Source organism: Denticeps clupeoides, chromosome 15 (genome assembly GCF_900700375.1).
Source record: "Denticeps clupeoides chromosome 15, fDenClu1.1, whole genome shotgun sequence".
Taxonomy (NCBI): domain Eukaryota; kingdom Metazoa; phylum Chordata; class Actinopteri; order Clupeiformes; family Denticipitidae; genus Denticeps; species Denticeps clupeoides.
The window spans coordinates 10,881,413-10,903,618 of record NC_041721.1 but is presented as its reverse complement, the minus strand read 5'-3'; the positions used below and the strand labels follow the sequence as shown (position 1 = coordinate 10,903,618).

The following is a 22,206-nucleotide window of genomic DNA, read 5'->3' as shown; positions in this document are numbered from 1 at the left end:
CAACGCCTTAACCACAATGTCAATGCATGAGAGTAAAATGCTTAGAATAATATTATGAGCATTGTTAAAACCAGAAACTGTTGATTTTTTTCCCTCATGACAATCAGCTTACTAACATCGTGTCCCTGAGCAAGACACTTAACCCTAAGTTGCTACTACTGATTGTAAGTTGCTCTGGATAAGGCGTCTGATAAATACTGTAAAAGTAAATGATGTAAAAATGAACTGAGAGGGGAGATTCGTTTAGCAATAAAAAAAAAAAAAGTCTTATCAGGGGTGGAAGCATTAGGACATTTGCTGCTACTCAAAAATGTCCTTTTGTTATCTCTCAAATCATCATGGACACTCTTGGGTCATAAAACACGCGAACAACAACACAAAAACAAACACATTGGTGCCATCATAGCATTTTCAAATTAACTTACACTTCACAATTGTTGTGTTTCTGTAGACCCTCAAATTGCAAAAAATTTAAGTGAAACAAGTCAAAAAATGGCTCTCATAATTTGGCTTATTATGTAGTTGGGACAGAACATTTCACAGTTATGGCTTTTACATTTTCATCTTAACAGGAAACATGCAATGCAACTGTTGCATTTTTCCTTTATCGCATTGATCCGTCTGGCATTTGGAGCACGTTGTTGTTCAAACAGCTAAAGGAATACATCCAGCCCAAAGCTTTGCCTCGATATCAGAGAAGTCCTGTGTTTCCTGCAGAAACCGCTCAAAGGTGTGAAATCTGGATCTGAAAGAGGCTGAACGGTAGCTGGAGGCATTTCATTCTCCTCCCCTCCATTAAAGAAGAGATTGCTGTTTGAAGGTGGATCATGCAGTCTCTCTCCAAAAGGCGGAACTGACCTTATTGAGGTCCACAGTGCTAGAGTCCTTAAAAATATTTTTTGTATAAAAACCTGAAAGTATATTCTACTGTTCACAGACATGAATTGAGCTCCTAGTGAGCTTGGGCCCTATTTTGATGATCTAAAACATATTTTTCAACTATGCTTTTATGCAATTTATGTAACATTTCTGGTGGTGCTTTTTCTCACCATGAGCTCAAATACACCAACAAAAAACACTAAAAACAACCTAAACAATATCTGTAGTCTAATGTACTGCATTGATAAATATGCATGTGCATTCAGAGGTGGAATAGATTCTGGAAGGGCTGTGGGACCTTCGTTGTTGCTTATACATTTTAGGCTGAATATCAATTGAAAACAAACAATTAAACGGCACCCACATTAATTTCTATGCCATTATTGTTTACTGATTGCGAACATATATTTCTAGATAGTTCACTGTTTAAAACGAGGTGGTATTCCCATGCATGATGTGCTTGTGTGTTTCCACAGCTTATTCTTCCATAGATCTCGCACGTCCGCATTTTAAAGCCATTCTGATTTACTGGATGTTGTGTCACACAAATCACACATATGAAAAAAGAAACCTTTTTTTGCCCCTTATGCTGGAAACCTTTTTCGCTGCCAACATTAGAATGCAGTCAACGAGGACGCTTATGATGAAGCTAATTCATTTCACAAATCTGTGAACACTGCGGGGGACTGAAGCGGTGTACAGGAGCCAAAGTTATTTCAGACAGTCCCCAGGCCACCCCTCCCTGAGAGCGAATATGTCACTCTTTTAATCCATTAGTCATTCCTTTTATTCTTATGCTTCACAATGTTCACTAGTTCTTGGCTGTGTGTTTCCCAATTCTTTCCTCTGCTCGGGGCATCACAGTTTGGGAGTGTCATTGGCTGTTGCATGAGGTCACATGGCACTGATGTCACACATAACAACAGCCCCATTCTCCCGTCTCCGGCATCCACCAGTCTGGCTGTGTGGAGAGAGGCGTGTGCCATAGCCACTGCTTTGTGCGGGCAGCGCCCCTTCTCACCCTGGCACCGGGAATGAACCAGGCTGCCAAGAAATCGCTGAGTTCAGCCACGTGCTTCAGCACCTTTTGTTGGGGCAAGCATACAAGCAACACTCCCAGGACAAGATGGAGGCCTGTGGTCATGGCAGTACCACACAGGTCCAAACGCCTGCATGGGTGCTGGAGCACAATTTGAGCTTTGGGTCGCTAAAAAAGGTCCAGGCTGAGTGCGATGGCGGTTTTGCGACAGCAGTCACCGCAAAACTACTGGAGATAGTGCATTGTTCTGACCAAGCTTGTTTGGACTAATACACTGCAGACTCAGAAAAGCCAAAACGGCGTGAGGGTGAAAGGGGAAGAGAGTATCAGAGTTGCAGAAGAAAGATGAACAACAAGAACAGGGTCAAGCCAACGTCCAACGTAAGACAACATAATACAGACATAATAGCATAGAGACACAAAAATATACCAACGAGCCAATAGATAAATCTACTTTTTTGTTTGTTTTTCACAGTGGTCGCACTATTGCATTGTGTAACAAGAAATGCAAACTTAACATTATTGAAAGGCAACGGTGACAAATATTGCACAAAAAAAGGCAGCTCAGACCATCCTTGCCAGCAATGTTTGTATACTCTGTGTTACATGTGTAGTTGTTGACAAGGTGAAGGACAGAGATACTCAAGAAGATGCGACAGAGCTACTCAAGAAAACTGATGTGTTGTTGCAGGAGGTTTCGAGCAGGGATATAAAAACACAAACGAGTGCACCATGAAATCATTTTATTTTTTAAAGTCTCATATAATACTAGTTATATGTTCTTAACTTTAACATCAAGGTCTGGTCATTTTGCTAATGATCATTTTCTAGATGTCACAGTAAACATGGCCTGTGATTTTGTTGTCCACTGATTGCTTTATTGCACTGGTTCTTTAATGTCCTTTAGTATTTGGGGACAGACTATCAATGTCTTAACCTGTGTGTGTGTGTGTGTGTGTGTGTGTGTGTCTTTGTTGGCAGTATGATTCTTTTTGACTGGTGTGAAACTAAGCTTTGCTTTAGTTTTGATGTTTTTGAATGGGCCAGCTATAGTACTTTCCACAGGGAGGTCTCCTTAGGAGACCTCGCTTTCAGCCTGAAAATTTCACTTCCTGCTGAATATGTGATGTCTGGAGTCTGGAGTTGCACCTCCAGTGGCTACTAGATGTCGATCTTACGCGTTCCCACAAGTCTGTTGACTTGCACAGACTCAGACAGTAATATGATAAATAAGAAGGAGCTGTATAGTAATCTCTGTTTCTCTTTGAGCAAATTTTTTAATAATAAAAAGCTGCATTTCAGAAGTAGGTGATTGTTGATAATGTTGTACTGCAACAATTCAAACAGTTTCATGCGACACCCAACATTAATGGCACCTTCACAAATGTTGATTGAAGATGAACATTGAGTCGGTCTAGCCTCTGGATAATTGTCACCAGCATGCTTAGAATATGGTGGACCCCCTGTTGGATCCTTGGCAGGCTGAAGGACATGGTTCAGTCTTCAGAAACGGCCTTGGAAGGATGGAACATAGCTGATGTCTGCAGTGCTCATGAAAAATCAATCTCTTATCTCGCTGCTCTGGTAGCTACGGTAACTGCAATGACTGAACATTGGAGTAATTCTAAGGCTGAGTGCACATATGCTCACCTACCATAGTTCTGCCATTAGAGTGAGTTATTAGCATGTTATTAGTATGACCGACTGAAAGTCATTGTTTGGGCAATATGTCATCTTTGGCATGTCGTTCTTATTAATTTTTTTACCGTCAGGCACAAGATAAAATGCTCCTCTGTCTGAAGATGGTAGTAGGATGGTAGTAGCCTAGTGGGTAACACACTTGCCTATGAACCAGAAGACTACAGAGTCACAGGTTCAAATCCCACTTACTACCATTGTGTCCCTGAGCAAGACACTTAACCCTAAAATTGCTCCAGGGGGATTGTCCCTGTAACTACTGAAGTCGCTCTGGATAAGAGCGTCTGATAAATGCCATAAATGTAAATGTAAACATGATAGTTTATTAAAAAAAAAAAAAAAAAAAAAGACCTAGCTGTGTTAAGTGTAGAAGCTGCCTGGGCGTGGACCATACCATTGTGGCATCCTCCGAGGGGGAGGTTGAGGGCTGGGGGGCGTAACTCCACAAGGTCACAGCGTGGAAAACAAGATGACTAAAGGGAGGGGAAATAACTATTCAAGAAGCAAATGACCCCTCGTTTCTCTCAATTTGTCTTCCTCGGGCCCACGCTGGATGCCCTGTACATGTTGCGTTCAGCCCTCAGGGCTGCAGGCAGTCAGCTGGTCTCTCTCCACCAAGGCAGCACATGATTTGTCGTGATTATAGTTATTGTTTTTGCCCCAGTTTGCTCTGCCTGTGGGGTAGATTAACGGTGGAGGAAAAAAAAAAAAAAATCTGAGGAAAGTCCACAAAAAGAACAGAGAGTGACAAGAACATTGCCATAATGATCCATCTGTTTCCTGCTCTCAGGCCTCAATCTCAGGAAAAGGCCACAATGGTCCCGCTTAAAAAGAGTGGCTGAAACATGAAATATTTCTGCATTTGCAGTGGATGAGTGACTAAAGACACAGAGAATTGTCATCCAGTGCAGATTTTTGGCCTTTGCCTCTCTTGTTAGTTGACCTTGATACACGTTATCAAATGCACCGCTGCAGCGGGACTGTCACTTGGGCAGAGTTGACAATTCTCCGCTCCCCGGAGTTCCGGTGTCTCTGTTTTGTTCTTTACTTCTGCTCAATTTAGCGCCCAGACATTGCTGCCTGGGCTCTTTTTTTCTACGCCATCTTTAATCTCTGCTGGATTGGAGAAGCACACTCTGCCTCTAGCTGGACGCTGAGCGTTCTTAATATGTCCGCCGGGAGCTTCTGATCGATTACCCTCTTGGAGAAGAAGAGGAACATTACAGACCTCTTTTTCTTCCTCGCACTATTTTAAGTATATATGCTCGGATCCACATGGTCTAAGACTTTGTTTTAAATGTGTTTTAGCCACTAATATTTATTGAAAGAAAATATTTAATTGGTACAGTTTGGTACAACCTTCTTCACACTGGTCACCTGCTATTGAAGTGGACCTCGTATTATTGGCAACTTGGAAATCTCTGGCTTTAAATGAGGATCTAAAAACAAATATTTTTATGGTGTTCATGACTAAGTTGTTGTAAGTTGTCATAAAAATTTAAATATCACCTAGTGGGTTAGACACTCACCTATTAACCAGACAACCACAAAGTCACAGGTTCAAACCCCACTTGCTACCACTGTGTGCCTGAGCAAGACACTTAACCCTGAGTGTCTCCAGGGGGACTGTCCCTGTATCTACTGACTGTAAGACGCTATAAATAAGGCATCCTCTAGATTTGGCCCCCCCGCATTTATGATCTCAGAAGTCTTTTTATCACATGATGTCTATGTATTGTATTTTTGCCATACACAGTCTTGTATATGTCACCTTATTGTGACACAAATGTTGACAGTTATTCAAAGGGCAAATGTTGAAGAATCTACAAAAGGGCAAATACGTAAAGGACTTACTATTATTTGCCACAAACCCACAAAACATTTAGTGTTGAGATAATACTCTTCTAAACCTCGTTGTGAGACTTTTTGCAGCTTGAAGCTGTATTGATGTGGCATTATTAGGCACGTGCGGGGTGGGTTCTTTTTATCTGTATTTTCTCCTCAGCAAGGTTTATTCAAAGCAAGGGTTCAAGAGTGAGTAACGCTGTTTTTCAACCTGCCTTTACCCCGTGACCCATACGCAAAGACACTCTGACCAGTCGATAGCATTGATCGGGATGGAGCCATGAGGTTGGTTTAGGATTCTGAATAGCCCTGCCGCACATGGATAAAATGTGTTTCCAAGATACGATGAGGTGGAGAAATCAGACATGAATACAGCGAAGGGGTACTGGCAACGCGGAAGACTGCCGCGGCGTGGGGGGAATATCAGTGCCATCCTCACATTGACGTCAGCTCCGCAGCCCGGCAGCTGGGGTGTCAGCGAATGATTGGATGATTCATTGGTGTGGTTTGCCTCCTATTGAGTTTAGAGACTGAGAGTTTGTCCATGTCATTTTTTTCAGAACGGAGGCTTTTCAGAATGAAATTGTAAGCAACTGTAGAGCAGGGCAATCCATACCTGAAATTCTGTGCTTCTGTTGCTCTTCGTAATTACAGCAGTTACGTTTTCCACATCATAATAAATGTTCAAATTATGTTCGGCTTTTTTTTTTCTGTTTTACATAAAGAAAATCAGAAACATCACACACTGCTTTACACTAAATTAAAGAGGTGCTCTTTAACAGCAGTCAATGTTTGTTGCATAATTAATGGTTTTTAATGAGACCGCCTTTTACTAGACTTCAGACAGAGCACAGCAAAAATCAAGGGGCTCTGTTCTAGGTTTGGCAACGAATGAGCTGATGAATCAGGGAGGTAGAGCCGGTATTTCGGCACACGCAGCTGGTCCCCATTAATGGATACCTTTTAGCTTTTGAATGCTCCACTTGAGAGCCAGAAATAGAACATGATGTCACATCCACTCTGCCTCTGACCAGACATGCGCTCAAGGACTTCCGAGAAAATTCACATGGATGCCTGTCCTGTCTTGCTAGCTACAAATCCTGCTGATGCTTCATTGCATATTTCAGTGCAGGCTTTTTTTTTAAGTACACAGCAAACACTTGGTAAAGTATATATTATTTCTCACAGTCTGGTACATGGAAAGTGGACCCCAAACCGCTTAGCTTATTATAGTAACAGCTATTGTCCTACATGTATTTTTTTTGTACATACACACAGTATGCACATCTAGTCATTTTTCAAACCAATTTGTAAATTTTTGAATAAAATTTTGATGTGTGTAAAAATTTGGATTTAACTTTGCACTGGTCAGTTTCTTTGGCCTGTATAGGCGAGTTTCATGCTTATCTTAGCAAATTTACATTTACATTTACAGCATTTATCAAACGCCCTTATGCAGAGTTACTTACAATCAGTAGTTATACAGGGACAGTCCCCCTGGACTTAAGTGTCTTGCTCAGGGACAAAATGGTAGTAAGTGGGATTTGAACCCAGGTCTTCTGGTTCACAGGTGAGTGTCTTACCCACTAGGCTACTACCACCCTCTAGGCTACTACAACTACTAGCAAATATGCATACGAACTCACATTAAGTCTTTCATTCACTTCTACTTTCTATATGCTGTACTAGAATTTAGTATAGAAATGAACTAGTTTTAATTCAGTGTAGGTTTTATAAGTAAAGAAGTACAGGTTTTCCACATCATCCTGCTCTGTGATAATTGTGGCCTGGCTGGTGCCGGAGACAGGGTCCGCCCACCCGTAGCTCCCCCAGCTGCTTGTGTTGTTGTGTGACTTGAGTCCACTTATCTGCTGCCACCTCATGTAGACCACAGCAGCAGTATACGTAGCAGCAGCAAATTTAAGACCTAGTCCACATTTCCACACCCCGTGGGACAGTCTGTTCATGTACTGATGGCCTAATTAAGATGATGACAATGTCTTCTGACCGGTACTACCGCATAGTTATATTTCATCTAGTGATGTTATGGCACAGTGTGGGCACTAGAGGTGGAAAATATATATTTTATGTCTGAGTGTTTTAAAATAAAAATATTTTGTATATGTGCATAAATGTAGAGAGGCATATTAGTGAATTTAGGTGAAATTGCCATTAAGGGCACTATATCATGATAGTTTGTATTGTGGTAGAGATCAGTGAATTATTGCATTGCATTTGTTATGCCCTTGTTGAATCTTTGATTAATTGTTAAAACCAGAAACTGTTGATTTTTTCCCTCATGACAATCAGCTTGATGTGGTGGTAGTAGCCTAGTGGGTAGCACACTCACCTGTGAACCAGAAGACCCAGGTTCAAATCCCACTTACAAGTTTCTCCAGGGGGTGACTGTCAAGGTAACTACTGACTGTAAGTCACTCTGGATAAGGGTGTCTGATAAATGCTGTAAATGTAAATGTGAATTCTTCATCTAAGATCATAACTGGTTTCATATATTAGCTTCATTAAGTGCTGTACAGACAATTTGACAGGTTGATGGTGGCAAAAGACAGTATTTTACCCTCCAGGGAATGTTCAGGATTATTTTTGCAAGAAAATGTCTCCTTCTTTACCCCTGTGATCGAGCAGAGTGTTGGTAGGACCTTATTTTTTTGTCATTCTGATGGCATGGATCAAAGGAGTTACAGATAAATCTGTTTCCAGCAGATGGGTCTGAAGAAGTGTTTCACATTTTTCCCCCGGCTTTCATCTGCCACAACAGGAGACTGACATATCCGAGATGCTGGAAAACGCTGTCTGTCAATAGCTAAATATAGAGTGTTTAACGTGTATCTGTAGTCTGGCCGTCGGAGCTGGGGGTTGTGTGCAATGCTCAGGCCGACCTCCATGATTCCTCCTGATGAAACTCCTACTGTTCTTGGAGGCTGAGCTATTGATTTTCACTCTTTTGAAGTGTAATTCACTCTGGGGGAAATGCACTGCGTGGTTACATGTAGTTCTCCATGTGATCACAACAACAGCTAGATATATTTGCTAAAATGTTTTTTGTAAATGGCGAACAGATGATGAACAAAGGCACGATTAGTTGTCATTCATTTTGCAGATTACATTTATCATTAAGTAAGTGTCTTTAAATGAACTGAGGACAACACATTTTCATTATAGCCAGACATGAGGAAATAGAACACATACGCACGACTCACGATAACTCATTATAACATGAAGCACGCGACAATGACCTGATGGAAAACAGACACAAACAGGGCAGATTTTAACATGCATAAACAGGTGAGCACAATCCAGAATTAAGGAAACACAGGATGAACACGAACCCTCAGACCTGGAGCATCGCCTTCCAGACCACATTATATATTGATCTGTCAATCTGTCAATTGTTGGAGCCCCTTTCCCACCTTTAACCTGTACCTGGGGGCAGTGGTGGCCCAGCGGTTAAGGAAGTGGCCCTGTTATCAGAATGTTGTTGGTTCGAATCCCGATCCGCCAAGGTGCCACTGAGGTGCCCCTGAGCAAAGCACCGTCCCCACACACTGCTCCCACGTCATGGCTGCCCACTGCTCACCAAGGGTGATGGGTTCAATGGAGAGGACACACTTTGTTGTGTGCACCGTGTGCTGGGCTGCAGTGTTTCACAATGACAATCACTTCACTTTCAATTCATTTATGAAACAATTAAGTATGTTAGTGGAAATCATACCAAATAAAGTAGTATAAACTGATAGCATAAGCATGCACACCCTAAAACTAATACTTTGTTGAAGCACCTTTTGTGTTTACCCTTTTTATTTCAACTGTATTTATGTATGTTCAACATATGTACAGAGAAATATGCTGTGCTGAATACATTAGATGTTACACTGATGATTTTTGCATTCTTACAGCAGTTTAATTCTCTGTCTGATTTGAGTTACCAGTTCAGTCAATGGAAGTTGCCGGCTGTGCTTTTTTCTCATGTGTCAACATAGTTTGCACCCTTTAAATACACTCTTTGTCTTAACAGTTTTAATGGTGTGGATACTTGACGTCATTGGCAATAATTATCCACAAATGCTGTGTTTAACAAGGATTTGATGAGTCACAGTCCACCTCATGGGTCACACATACATATCAAGCTCTATTTATGGCTGTCTTAATGCTTTCACAGCGCAGATTCCCTGAAAGTCTGGTTTAAAGTGTTCTGAACATTTTTACAACGTTGTGCTGTAGCATAAGACTTGTAGGAGAATATGGGTGCATTGCGTGTGACTCATAAAATGTGTAATGCATGTGACCAAGAGGAAAATGTGATCTCATGCCAAACACATAGACATGCTTGGAAAAGAACCGACAAAATGATCTGATGAGCTTTTTCTTGAGATGTTTAGAAGGAATCTGATTTGTAAACACAGGCTCGCCATCCATGTTCCATCCATAATCTCCATCCACGTTCCATCGCAGCGCTGGCTGCTGCACATGCCAAAGCATTCAGGCTAATTATTGCTAAAAGGCTAGTGGAGCTCTGTTCGGCACAAGCTAATTCAATATTAGAAGGGTTGCGGCCGACCGCTTCCTGTGTGGCTGTTGCTGTGGTGGATTTTAACTCATGCCGTGCTTCTGCTGTGGTTTTTGTTTTTTGTGAACAGGCCAGCTGGCGTTTCATTCATTCCATACACCCCTTGCATGTTCTAATGGATCCGAATGGAACCTTTCTGGGGTAATGGAGTTGCTGAAGGCTGTTGAAAAGACACATAATAATAAATTGAAGGACACAGACGCTATTGCTGCTGTGCAAACACATGCAAAAATCTAGACTATATGACACATTTGCATTAACGGAGGTGAGGAAGACGCCCACCGTGTCTCTGTCTGACACCCATGGTTTATAGCAAAACAATTCTAACGTGTTATTCAAATTCATATTCAAATTTTATTTGTCACATACACAGTCTTACACGGTATGATGCGCAGTGAAATGCTTTTTGCGACTGCTACAGACCACAGTATTGCAAATGTTGCAAGTATACAATGAACCAATATGCAAATATTGCAAACATAACCAAATATTACACTTTTACGTGTTTAACATAAAATATGTGTAACAGGTAGGGTGAAGGTGTGCAAATGAGTGAAAGACAATGTATAAGATTAAAAAAAAAAGTAAAACGAGCAGAGATTGTGCAAAGAGAACAAAGCGCAAAGATTTTGTGCAAAGCGATTTTATGCAAAGCGAAGAGTCCAGGTTGATTGAAAGTGAAAGTGCTGGAGTTCTATGTACTGTTGTTGTTGAGAGCTTGGACAGCATACGGGAAGAAGCTCCTCCTCGTTCTCTCTGTGTTGGACTTCAGGGAGCGAAAGCGCTTCCCTGATCGCAGCAGAGAGAAGAGTCCATTGTTGGGGTGGGTGAGGTCCTTCACTATCTTCCTGGCCCTGGTCCAGCACTGTTTGCTGTAGATAGATTGAAGGTCAGGGAGCTTGGTACAGATGATTTGTTCGGCTGATCGAACCATCCTCGGTAGGGCTCGCCTGTCCTTCATGGTGCTGTTCCCGAACCAGGTTGAGATATTTCCCGTCAGGATGCTCTATGGTGCAGGAGTAGAAGTTCCTGAGCACCTTGGAGGGCAGTCTGAAGTCTCTCAGGCGTCTGAGGTGGTAGAGACGCTGCCGGGCCTTTTTCACCACGGTGTTGATGTGACAGGACCATGACAGGTCCTGCGTGATGTTAACACCGAGGCAACGGAAGCTGTCCACTCTCTCCACTGGGCTCCTGTTGATGACAGGGGTCTGGTAGGTCCTCTCCTGCTTGGTACTGAAGTCCACTATTAACTCCTTTGTCTTGCTGACGTTCAGGTGGAGATTGTTCCTCTGGCACCAGTTCGCCAGATTTCCAACCTCCTCCAGGTAGGCCGTCTCGTCGTTGTCAGAGATCAGGCCCCCCACCACGACAGTGTCGTCAGCAAACTTGATGATGGTGGTGAAGTTAGTAGTGGCTGCACAGCCGTGGGTGTACAGAGAGTACAGCAGGGGGCTCCAGTGCTGAGGGTGATGGAGGCTGAGACATGTTAGGAAGTTGGAGATCCACTGGCTTGGTGGTGAGTGTGGATGGGATTATTGTGTTAAATGCTGAACTGTAGTCAATGAAAAGCATTTTAACATAATTTCCCTTCTGAGTGTCCAGGTGGGTGAGTGCTGTGTGGAGGAGATGTGGATCGGTTGGGACGGTAAGCAAACTGTAGTGGGTTGAGTGTGTCCGGTAGTGAAGAAATGATGAAGCCTCTAACCAGCCGTTCAAAGATCTTCATCACTACTGAGGTGAGGGCTACGGGGCGGTAGTCGTTGAGGGAGGCAGGATGGGTTTTCTTGGGGACCGGAACAATGATGGACTCCTTGAAGCATGTGGGGACCACCGACTGAGATAGAGAGAGTTTGAATATCTCTGTGGACACAGGTGCTAGCTGGTCTGCGCAGGCTCTGAGGATTCTCCCCCGAGATGCCGTCTGGTCCTGCTGCTTTCCTGTTAAGCAGAAAATGCCTGAATCAGTTTGTTTTTGTGGACAACCACCTCATTAAAAACCTACTAGTCAACATAAACTGGTTCATCAGAAAAACGAATGTTTTCAAGCATATTATTATCATTACAGTGAACTGTAATGGATATATAATTTTTCCCTTACAGTCGTATGTCTGCAGGAGAAGGTGAGATTTTTGTGGTATTTATCTATTGAAAACATTCTGCTGATCAAAGTAAAATATTACCAACTGATAAAAACAGAGTCAGGATTACTCACTTTGGACCTAATGTTGTTGTGGCGTGTTAGAGAGTGTGGTAGACACTGTAGACCTCACCGGCTCACCTTTTATCATCTGACCGCTCCTTCTACAGCTCAGAGAATAAAATAAAGGGATGGAGAGAATCGCTCAATGGAAGCATGATGGGGTGACATGAATGAAAAGATGTGGACCTGTGGCCAGGAATGTGTGACAAATAAAGGAAACAGAGAAACTGACAAGACAGTGTGAGAGATAGAGATAGCGAGATTTGGTTTGGCACACACAAGGGAACCATAAAGCATAAAGGGACACGTAAGTCCCCTTATCTTTCCCAGGTTGCTTTAATGGCCATCATTACCATGCAGCTGCATTTAATCCTTCATTGTAAATAAGATGTAAATAAGTTTTATTATTTAAATTGTAAATATGATGTATATTATGAATATTAACCCTGGGGGTAAGACCCTATTAGAAGACTTTTAATTTAAGGCAGCCTGAGTCAGACTCTCACACTGCTATACTTCCATGGAGTAGTCAGGGCTGTGATGACCTCATTAAATGTTGGGGAGGGGGGGTCCCCTGCAGATGCTTCTTTTCTTTCTTTTCTTTTCCTTCTCTTTCTTGTAAGCAGACATTTTTCTTCAATATTCGCTCTAGCAGCCAATATTCGCTCTAGCAGATTATTTACATTGCCGTTAACTCCTTAATGGACATTAGAGTTTCTTTAACCCCCTTCCACACCTGTAAGTGGCGCTGTAACTCCCCACTCCCACCCAAAGTGCTCTCCTTGTTTTACTCCGTGGTGTGTTAAACATCCGGAACACTTTGTCCTTTTCATTAGAAATGTGCACCGTAGAGAGAATTTCTTGTAGTTGCTTTATGAGGTTCTGAAGCTGCCACTGCACATGACGTGTATGACGTGTATGGGGTTAAATGTCAGGTTGGAGGTCGGGCTAATACGTTTAAAAAACACTGATGAGAGAAATTCATGATGTTTCCATGCGGATGCAAGGCCAGATCGGATAGAAATTTTCCCGTTGTCACTTTCACTGACTAAATCTGACTGAACCAAGACATTTATTTTATTAAAATAACCATTCTTGCTCCCATCTTCATGTATGGATTATGAATTTGCATGTTGCAGGTCATACCCCACAGAGGAAGTAAACAAAAACCTAGCTGCCTTAATGGAGCCAATTCTATAATGAATGTTTATAGATGATGGCATTCACCTGACACCCCCCTACCCTTGTGAGCAGAGGGCTTTAGTCAAAAACTGCTGAATGGGGAATCTGTGTACAGCCTGAAATATGTACTGCAGTCTATTACTTGAAAGCACATTCATTGCCTCTGAAGGAGCTTTGGTTCAAAATCTGCGTTTCAGATGAATTGACCAGTAATGATAAGGAGGTGTGGGGGTGGGCCAGGAGACCAGCTTCTAGCATACAATTAGAAAACATGACTAAGTGGACACTTACTTATTTTCTGAACATGCCGCATCATGACATCTTCAACTAATGATGCTGTAAGATTGCTATTGATTTCAACTTAAGCTCAAATGTTAAACGAATTAAAGTAATTGTCATAATGGGAAATCATTTACACACCAGGATGAATTGATCTTACATTGCAATGGAGAAACTGGAGGAACTGTTTTCAGTTGAGTTGGGGGCCAGTATAGAGATGATGACCTCAGACCAGGACCTTGTGGTTTTGGAATGTGGTTTAGAGAATGAAGAATCAATAAATCAAGTTTACTGTTTGTGGAACTTGATTTCTGAATCCCGCTGTTCCTGTGAAGGCCAGCCTGGCAGTGTGCGTATGAGTGGGTGTATTTTTTTGCGAGGGGGGATCTAGGTGCTGTGTAAATCAGTAGATCTGGAGTGTACAGTGATACACTCACACACACAGACTGGTTTGACTGTTCCCTCGGTAACAGTCAGACAAATATCGCCGTCAGAATCTTTGAAAACATGAGAAGTAAATCTTTCATAGCATTTCTCCTCTGAAGAACAATAGTGTAGTACCAGGGCATAAACACATTTGTGCACCAACAATTTGTCATCCCATTGCTGTCAGTTTTCTCCACAGTTTGGGTAATGGTCTGAGGTTGTTTTTGTGGGAAGATTTTTGGTATGTGTGAGAAGCACATGGCTTCTGGGTAATTGGGGGCTCACTACAGAATGAGAAAGGATGTCCTTGACCTTCAGCGGTGGTTGTCTCTGCCCCTGAAAGGATCTGTCTCAAGCATGCGTATACACACACCCACACACACACACACATGCTGTGTGATGACATACTTGTATCACAGGGAGATAGGATTGTTCATTGCTCAATGTGTGAGTTTTATATTGCTGAGTTTATGAACATGCTCAGCTGTAACATGGTGAAAGTCACCTCTGATGTTCACTGTCATCTGGTAACTACTGGGTTTGCAAGTTCCATACCATACAGTACTATTCTATATTCAGAGGCCCCACAAACTACCGCTCTGGCAATAAATTGTGTCGTTTTTAGCTAGTTCACCACTGACTGTTCTATACCATACTACACTATACTACAATATACTACACTATACTAGACTAGACTGAACTTTACTGTTCAATATGCTGTATTTTTTATATGCTCTTTACAATGAAATATTGCAGAAAACCCATATATAGAGCCCATTGTCATTACTGAAAAAAATATGATCAAGGTCATGGGCCAATAATGCAGCATCCCAACGCAATGAGTGAATTACCTTTACCAACCAAAACATTGCCAGTGGCTATGTTCTGTTTTGCCGTTTTTTCATCCGTAGTCTATCCTCAAACTTTTTTTGTAGCACATACTCCTCTGTCACAGCATGTTTGAGGCCATGTGACTCACTAGGCGAAAGGGGTGGTTGGATGTCTCAGTGTCAGAGCTGTAGAATTTGCAGTTCATTCACAGTTTGCAGCTGCCTAATTTATTCCTCTGATGGGTAGTTGTATTGAGGAAAAAAGCTTCTCGTCTCTGTGTTTCCTTCTGACTGCTCCTGGGATGCTTTTGAACATTTTTGTACAACATTAGGACTCCTTTTGTAGAATCACACTTCCTGTGTGTGCACCGGTGCTTTTAGGGCATGAGGTAAGATACAGCAGCCTGTGAGTCAGAAGTTAGGAGCGTGTACTGATGACACGGGCCCTGCATTAGCCAATTAGAATTGTTAATTTGGCTGAGACCCAGAAGGAAGCTTAGCAGCCAAGGATAAATATTCTGACCAGCAGAGGACAACTGAATGAAGATGGGGTGGAGGGGAAAAAAAAAAGTCCAGGCTCCCGAAATCCCTCATACTTCCTGAAACTGAAAAAGCACACACTTAAGAGACAAATTGGAGAAAAAAAAAAAGTGTTGCACAATGGTGACCTGCAAATTACGTAAGGGCAGCCTGACCCAGCTTCACTCCTGCGGAGAGGAGAGAGTTTCAAGCTTATAGCACTTTTCTTCTCTGATTCCTCTGCCTGTGTCTCTTAGGCCGGCTTTACACGGCATGATTTTTAAAAGGCTGGAGTCAGGGATCTGCTCTCATTTAACTACAGCATAGTTTCTGATTCACTGGACTTCCCATTCCAGAAGCTTTCATGTGCAGGATGGTGCAGCCACAAGTCATACAAAGGACAGTTTGAGATGGTTGGCGTGGGCGTATTCCCAAGCCAGGTCTTATGACCAGAGATAAAATCGGTTTTATTTGGGGAACAAAACACAGCGTCTCTTTCTTTCTTCTCCTTACCATGTATTATTATACTGCATGTCACATCGCTCCATGTGACAGAGTGTCCCTGGCAGATACACATTTACACACTTATGAGGATGTCTGAGGATACAACAGACATGCACTTTTACAGGCTCATCTCTTTATGCACCTAATGCAGCAATTTTGTATACACACACATAAAAATAGAATGATTAAAACAAGTCAGCTTCTGATTGTCTGACCTGTAGTTTTTCCAGTGATAAGACGCACATTCTCTAAATCACAAATTAGAATGGCAGTGGTCACATTATGATTATAACTGACATCATGTTTGTGACGTCCATTTACACCCCCATGCATAAGAACCTATTTCTCTAACAATATTTTGCAAGAGCGGTGTGTGGAAGTGAGGTACGTCCCGAAGTATGCTGTTTTTACAGACATGAAAGAAGAAGAAAGGAGGGATCCCCAGAAGGTATCAAATTCTCCTCTCCTGTCTGCCCGGGCCATTGATATTTTCCTCACACTCCGAGCCAGCAGCACTGCGTGTCCGGTCGGCTGGCTGGTGTTTTGGCCGGGCTGTGATATCGATATTTAAATGCCAGGTTCCACAGCGCAGGCTCAGATCGTCCTGTCTGACATTTCTTCAGCGGAAATGGTGGTCCAGGCATGGGTACGCTCCCCCACCCCATGGTGAGACCCCGTGTGAGAGCCGCATCATGTGAGCGTACTGTAGGAGCCGGGAGAATAAATAAGTCAGTCACATGACTGCACACATGGAACCAGGGAAATCTATTATTCATGTCTAGTGTGTGTGTGTGTGTGTGTGTGTGTGCATGCATTTAATAGTACGTTGTGATATCCATGACTACAGATGCACAAAACACATACACTGGGACATGGGTCATGTATATCATATTCTATAAATAACAGAGTGCAACTCAGGGTCAGGTCAAGCAAAGAAGAGCATTATTGTCATCTCAGCCATATACAGTACACACAATAAGCTGCAACACACAACAAAATAGAAAAACAGCAACAATGGATTAACAATGTGGTTGACACAACAGGGGCACAGTGCAAAGCAGACAGGAGGGCATGATATTAATGTCCTCTTGTAAACGCCACATTTTCATGATTTAAAATGAGGAGAACACGGTGTTCCACAAACTCAATATTTTAATTACTTTTAATGTCTAAGACGCTGAGACCATGACCCTTTTTTAGTGGACGTTCTGTCTAGCAGGTTTATTGTACCGGTGCGGCCACATATGTTTGAAGCGCCACAGTCAGAATTCAGCACCGAAACACCGAACTTGTCAGGAGTTTTGAAATAGGTTTAAGTTGCTTATGAACAAATCTCTGGATTTACTCTACATGGTCTTAAATTACGTGAAAAATTTCACTGTACCAAGACTGGGAAGACCCTCCATAGACAGTGGCTCAGACATTTGTTTCTTAGAAATTCTCGGATTGCATGGGTGCAACGTAAGTGCCTCCCTTGTGGTCACATTTGTGTCATTGTCCCAGTTCAGGGTTGAAAAGGCTTGCGTGACAAGCAGCAGCAGCCCAAACACTCGCAGTGACTGCCCAGGAGGCGGACTGGCTGGACGATTCCTTTACGGACCCCTGCGTCAGCAGATGCTCTGAATTCAATTTCAGCTCTTAAAGAAATGTACAAAAGCCCTCTTGCTGTCCTGTCATGAGGCTGAGAGGCAGAGTCCAGAGGAAATGTCCGCATCACAAGCTTCATGCGTACGTGCACTGTGATGCTGCAAGCCCGTGACTTCGTCAACACTGGCTCTTCTGAAAAACCCCAAGGGAGACCATCCCACTTTGTTCACGCTGAGAGGCTTGGAATAACTCGGCCACACACATGATTCGTGCTGATACGCAGTGCTGATGTTTGTTTCTGTTGTTGTCCGGTACCTACTGGAAGGGCTTAAAAAAAAAAAAAGTGAAGTGATTGTCACATGTGATACACAGCAGCACAGCACATGGTGCACACAGTAAAATTTGTCCTCTGCATTTAACCCATCACCCTGAGTGAGTAGTGGGCAGCCATGACAGGCGCCCGGGGAGCAGTGTGTGGGGACGTTACTTTGCTCAGTGGCACCTCAGTGGCACCTTGGCGGATCGGGATTCGAACCGGCAACCTGGTTGAAGGGGTGCTTCCTTAACCGCTAGGCCACCACTGCCCCAACAGTGGGCATTGGCTCCTCCACAGGCTCCTTCACAACAGTGGGCATGTGGGACACCATGGACAATCTAAGTCCTCCCCGCTCTATATCCCAATAAAACCTTCGTGATGTTGTTTCAGACACCAGAGGCTGTGCATACATTTCAGGTGGATCTATATTATGACATCTAAACATCACCAACATGTTGCAGTATGCATTGCACTATTGAATTTTACATTTTAACATTATTTTAAGACAATCTCAGAACAAGCAAGGTGGCAGATTGTAGGCATGAGTCTGTATGGAAGTTGACTTTATTTTGTTGTGTTGCTGTTATGCATAGAGAGTGAGAGAGTTATAACATTAATTATATTTTGAGGGCTCCTTCTATACACAGCAACAGAGGATTCTGAGGGGATTGTTCATCTGCTCTTAAAAATACCTTTTGCTCATTTCAATCACTATAAAGTGAACAGTGACTAAATGAACTGAATACATTGGTGCACAAATTGCTGGTTTGTGTGACATGGACAATTATGTATCAGTTCATAAAACATACTTAATTCAATAACATTTCCCTAACATTAAAAAAAAAAACAATTAATAGTGACTTATCTATTGGCTAAATTGCATGGATATGACCAGAAGAGAGAAGTCTGGGAAAACAATTCTAATTTTCTTTTTTCTCTCTCTTTTGCCATCTTTTCTGTCCCACGTGGCTGGATGGAACGGATGATTTTAATCGCCCTCCATGAATAAAGGTAAGGCGCCCATTTAGTTTCATTACACCCCGCACAGGTTCTGCTGGACAGCCTACGTATACTTGGCATTAGGGGTTGTCTGTAATTGAATTTGCTGGCGTGACTGCAACAGGGTCAGCGCTTCTGATGAACGTCGTGTTTATTTATAACAGGCGAAGCAGATCGGTGCACCCTGACGTGTGCCGCCATTTCCTGTGGCGTTGCATAATTTAATGTCTGTAAGCGGGTGGGCAGGTCTGGCCCGCAGTGACTGATGTCTTCATCCTGGTCCTTGTGCTGTTCGAATTTCATTGACTGGTAGAACATTTTCAATTGGATAATCCAAGACCCTTGATAAAGCATTCCATCACACAGGGCACTGGGTGACCCCAGACTGAAGAAAGTCTTTTTCGTCCCAGACCCCCCTTTCTTGTCTCAACAAACGGCGATCGGCTGTTAGCGCATGGATCGTTGCGATGAATTGTCAGGCAGCTGCAGGCCATCTCTGCTCAGAGGAGCCTGCGGCGGTGCAGAGGGGCTGCCAGCTGTGCCACCTGGCTGCTGGCCAGCGTTATACATGCGCCGGTGGAAAAGCAGCTCTTGTGTGCTCGCATTTGCTAATCAGCGGGCCACTTAACAGAGGCTCCCTTTGCGGTAAAATACGCTAAATTTGACGTAGGTGTGTTCTTACATTGCTTGCTCAGGTGATATTTACATCTACGAACACACTGTGTCATGGTGGGCTTGAGACTGCTCAGCCATGGCCTTTCATAATGTACCTCTGATGCCATAAGGCTAGGTTGGTGTACGTGTGTCTTGTCATTTTAATCTCAAGCAGTTGACCGGTTACATAACGAAGGAATAGGTGTATCTGGAATCTTACCAGATCCTTGGGAAATTCTGTGTTCTGTCCCGGAGAGAAAAATAACCCACAAATGTTAAGCCGCCCACAAATGTAACCCTGGTAGAGCGTAAGTTTGCCAACTATGCACATACAGTGAGGCTGCCAATGTCCCATGGGCCACAAGGTGCCCCAGTTGACAACCTGGCACACTTGATATGTACTTTGCTCACAGAAGGACACTCAGCTCACACATTTGTTTAAATATCACACTCAGTTTCGGATGAATGTGGATGGAAGGGACTTTTAATTGAATTGTCCAATCTGGACTAGATATGTAAAATGATATTGCCCTTCTCTATCACACCTACAATCCCTTGAAAATCTGGTACTGTGGAACCGGCAACCGGAACCAGACTAGTCACTCCGCTATGTATCCCAATAAAACTTTGTTGATGTTGTTTCAGACACCGGAGGCTGTGCATAAATTTGAGATGGATCAATATTAAACGTCTAAACATCCACAACTTGTTGCAGTATGCATTGCACTATTGAATTATTTACATTTTTCCATTATTTTACTACAAGCTAATCTCAGAACAAGTAAGGTGGCAGATTGCAGGCAGATTGTAGTCTGTATGGAAATGTCCTTTGTTTTGTTGTGTTGCACTGTCCTCTATTGATCATATGGGGGACTGCAGCTAGTGCAGGCGATGTGAGTACTTTTCTAAAGGCACCATTGGAACAATTTGTTAAAATATATTAGTAATATCGCATTGGCTAATATTAACTTTTACATCGTCCTGCCTGATGTTGAAATTAACACTCCTATGACTCCTATGACTCCTTTGACTTACTTTGAAGTAGGTGAAATACTAGTATAAAATATTTAAACATCAAAAGTTACATACTGACATAAAGTGCACTTGCATGGAAAAAAAAGAAGACAGCTAGAAGAGAAAATACTGTTGTAATAGAAATATGTTCTAAACATAAGAGGTAGAGTGTGTGTCAGTTCAAAGTGGAAAGTCCCTGAGTGTTCAGGTGTCTGATGGCCTGTGGTACGAAGCTATTGCACAGTCTGGCAGCTTGAATGCTTCGGTACCTTTTTCCAGATGTAAAGGGTGAATAGTGCATGTGAGGGATGTGTGGAGTCCTTCACAATGCTGGTGGCTTTCTGGGTGCTGCGTGAGTTGTAAATGTCCGTTATGAGAGTCTCTGATGAGTCTTTTTAGCTGTTTATTGTCATTCAGCACAGTACAGATGCATTGTTGATAAAAAAAAACATAATAATAACAATAAAAAAACTGTAAATAGGATAATGCACTATGGAAAACAAATAGAATATTGTATTATGTATAATAATATAAAAAGGTAGAGGATATTCCACCGTGTAGAAATAGCAAAATTGACTATGTACAGTAATAAAAAAAACTACATTTGCATTTACAGATTACACTTGTTCACATATACACAGCACGCTCTGGTATCTTCTGCCTGATGGGCAGGAGAGAGAAAAGACTGTGTCATGGATAGGTTATGTCCTTTGTGGCCCTAACTGTCCTCGAGAGGCAATATTGTTTGACTCCAAAGACCTTTTCAGCTGATATCACCACTCTCTGCAGTGCTTTTCTGTCTAAGACACTGCTGCTCTCATTCCACAGGGAGAGAGCATGCTCTCTGCGGTGTCCTTGTACAAAGTGATGAGGACAGATAGGATGCGATGAGCCTTTTCAAACTTCCATAGGAAGTGCAGACACTAGCATGTTTTTTTTTTTTTTTTTTACCAATGGAGGAGGTGTGCAGAGTCCAGATCAGGTTGTTAGTCACATGCAGGGACAGTCCCATTGGAGACAATCAGGGTTAAGTGGCTTGCTCTTGGACACAATGGTAGTAAGTGGGGTTTGAACCTGTGACTTTATATATAGACGAGTGTGTTATCCACTAGGCTACTACTAGCCTTCTTGTGATCAAACTGAGAGGCTTGTTATTCGTAAATGTCATTTGACTCAGTAATAGTAACATCACTGACTGCACCAGTCTGAGAAGCAAAGGCATCTTGAGTAACCTACACTGCAACAGGCATCATTTTAGAATTACTAAATAAGTTATTTTTAATTGACCGCTGTATTAACTATAATATTGATTAACCAAACCAATATGTTCTGAGCATTACAAGTACCAGTGATTTCTCCACCACTGATTCTAGTTACAATGGTAACCACTAGAGGGCGTAGAAACCTAATAAATTAGTGCTGATGTGCACTGCCTTATAATTTTTCTCTTAAAAATAGTGTGCCTCTTATAAAAAGGGGTTTGGCATAGCCTTATTCTGCATGCACAGTATAATTTTCATTGTTTTAGACATTAATCAGGTCATCATGGAAACAAAAAGTATAACACAGTCCCGACAGAATATGTGCCACAGTCACCCTTGCAGAATTCAAACGATTTCTCCTACACAAAACTAAACCTGATCTGTA

General features: G+C 42.4%; 1 protein-coding gene across 15 annotated transcripts in view; it reads left to right on the top strand.

Annotated features, from left to right (window-relative positions):
• The window catches only part of ppfia2 (PTPRF interacting protein alpha 2), a 131,780-nt gene that overhangs the window by 10,729 nt on the left and 98,845 nt on the right, over positions 1 to 22,206 (top strand). Inside the window, exon 1 of one of the 15 annotated variants that reach the window (XM_028955047.1) lies at positions 2,002 to 2,299. The exons of the other annotated variants lie outside the window; for them this stretch is intronic. Coding sequence (XP_028810880.1) covers positions 2,264 to 2,299 — 36 coding nt within the window. The 5' untranslated portion in view covers positions 2,002 to 2,263. Of the gene's footprint in view, positions 1 to 2,001; positions 2,300 to 22,206 lie in introns of those variants that run through there. 15 annotated transcript variants of the gene reach the window in all.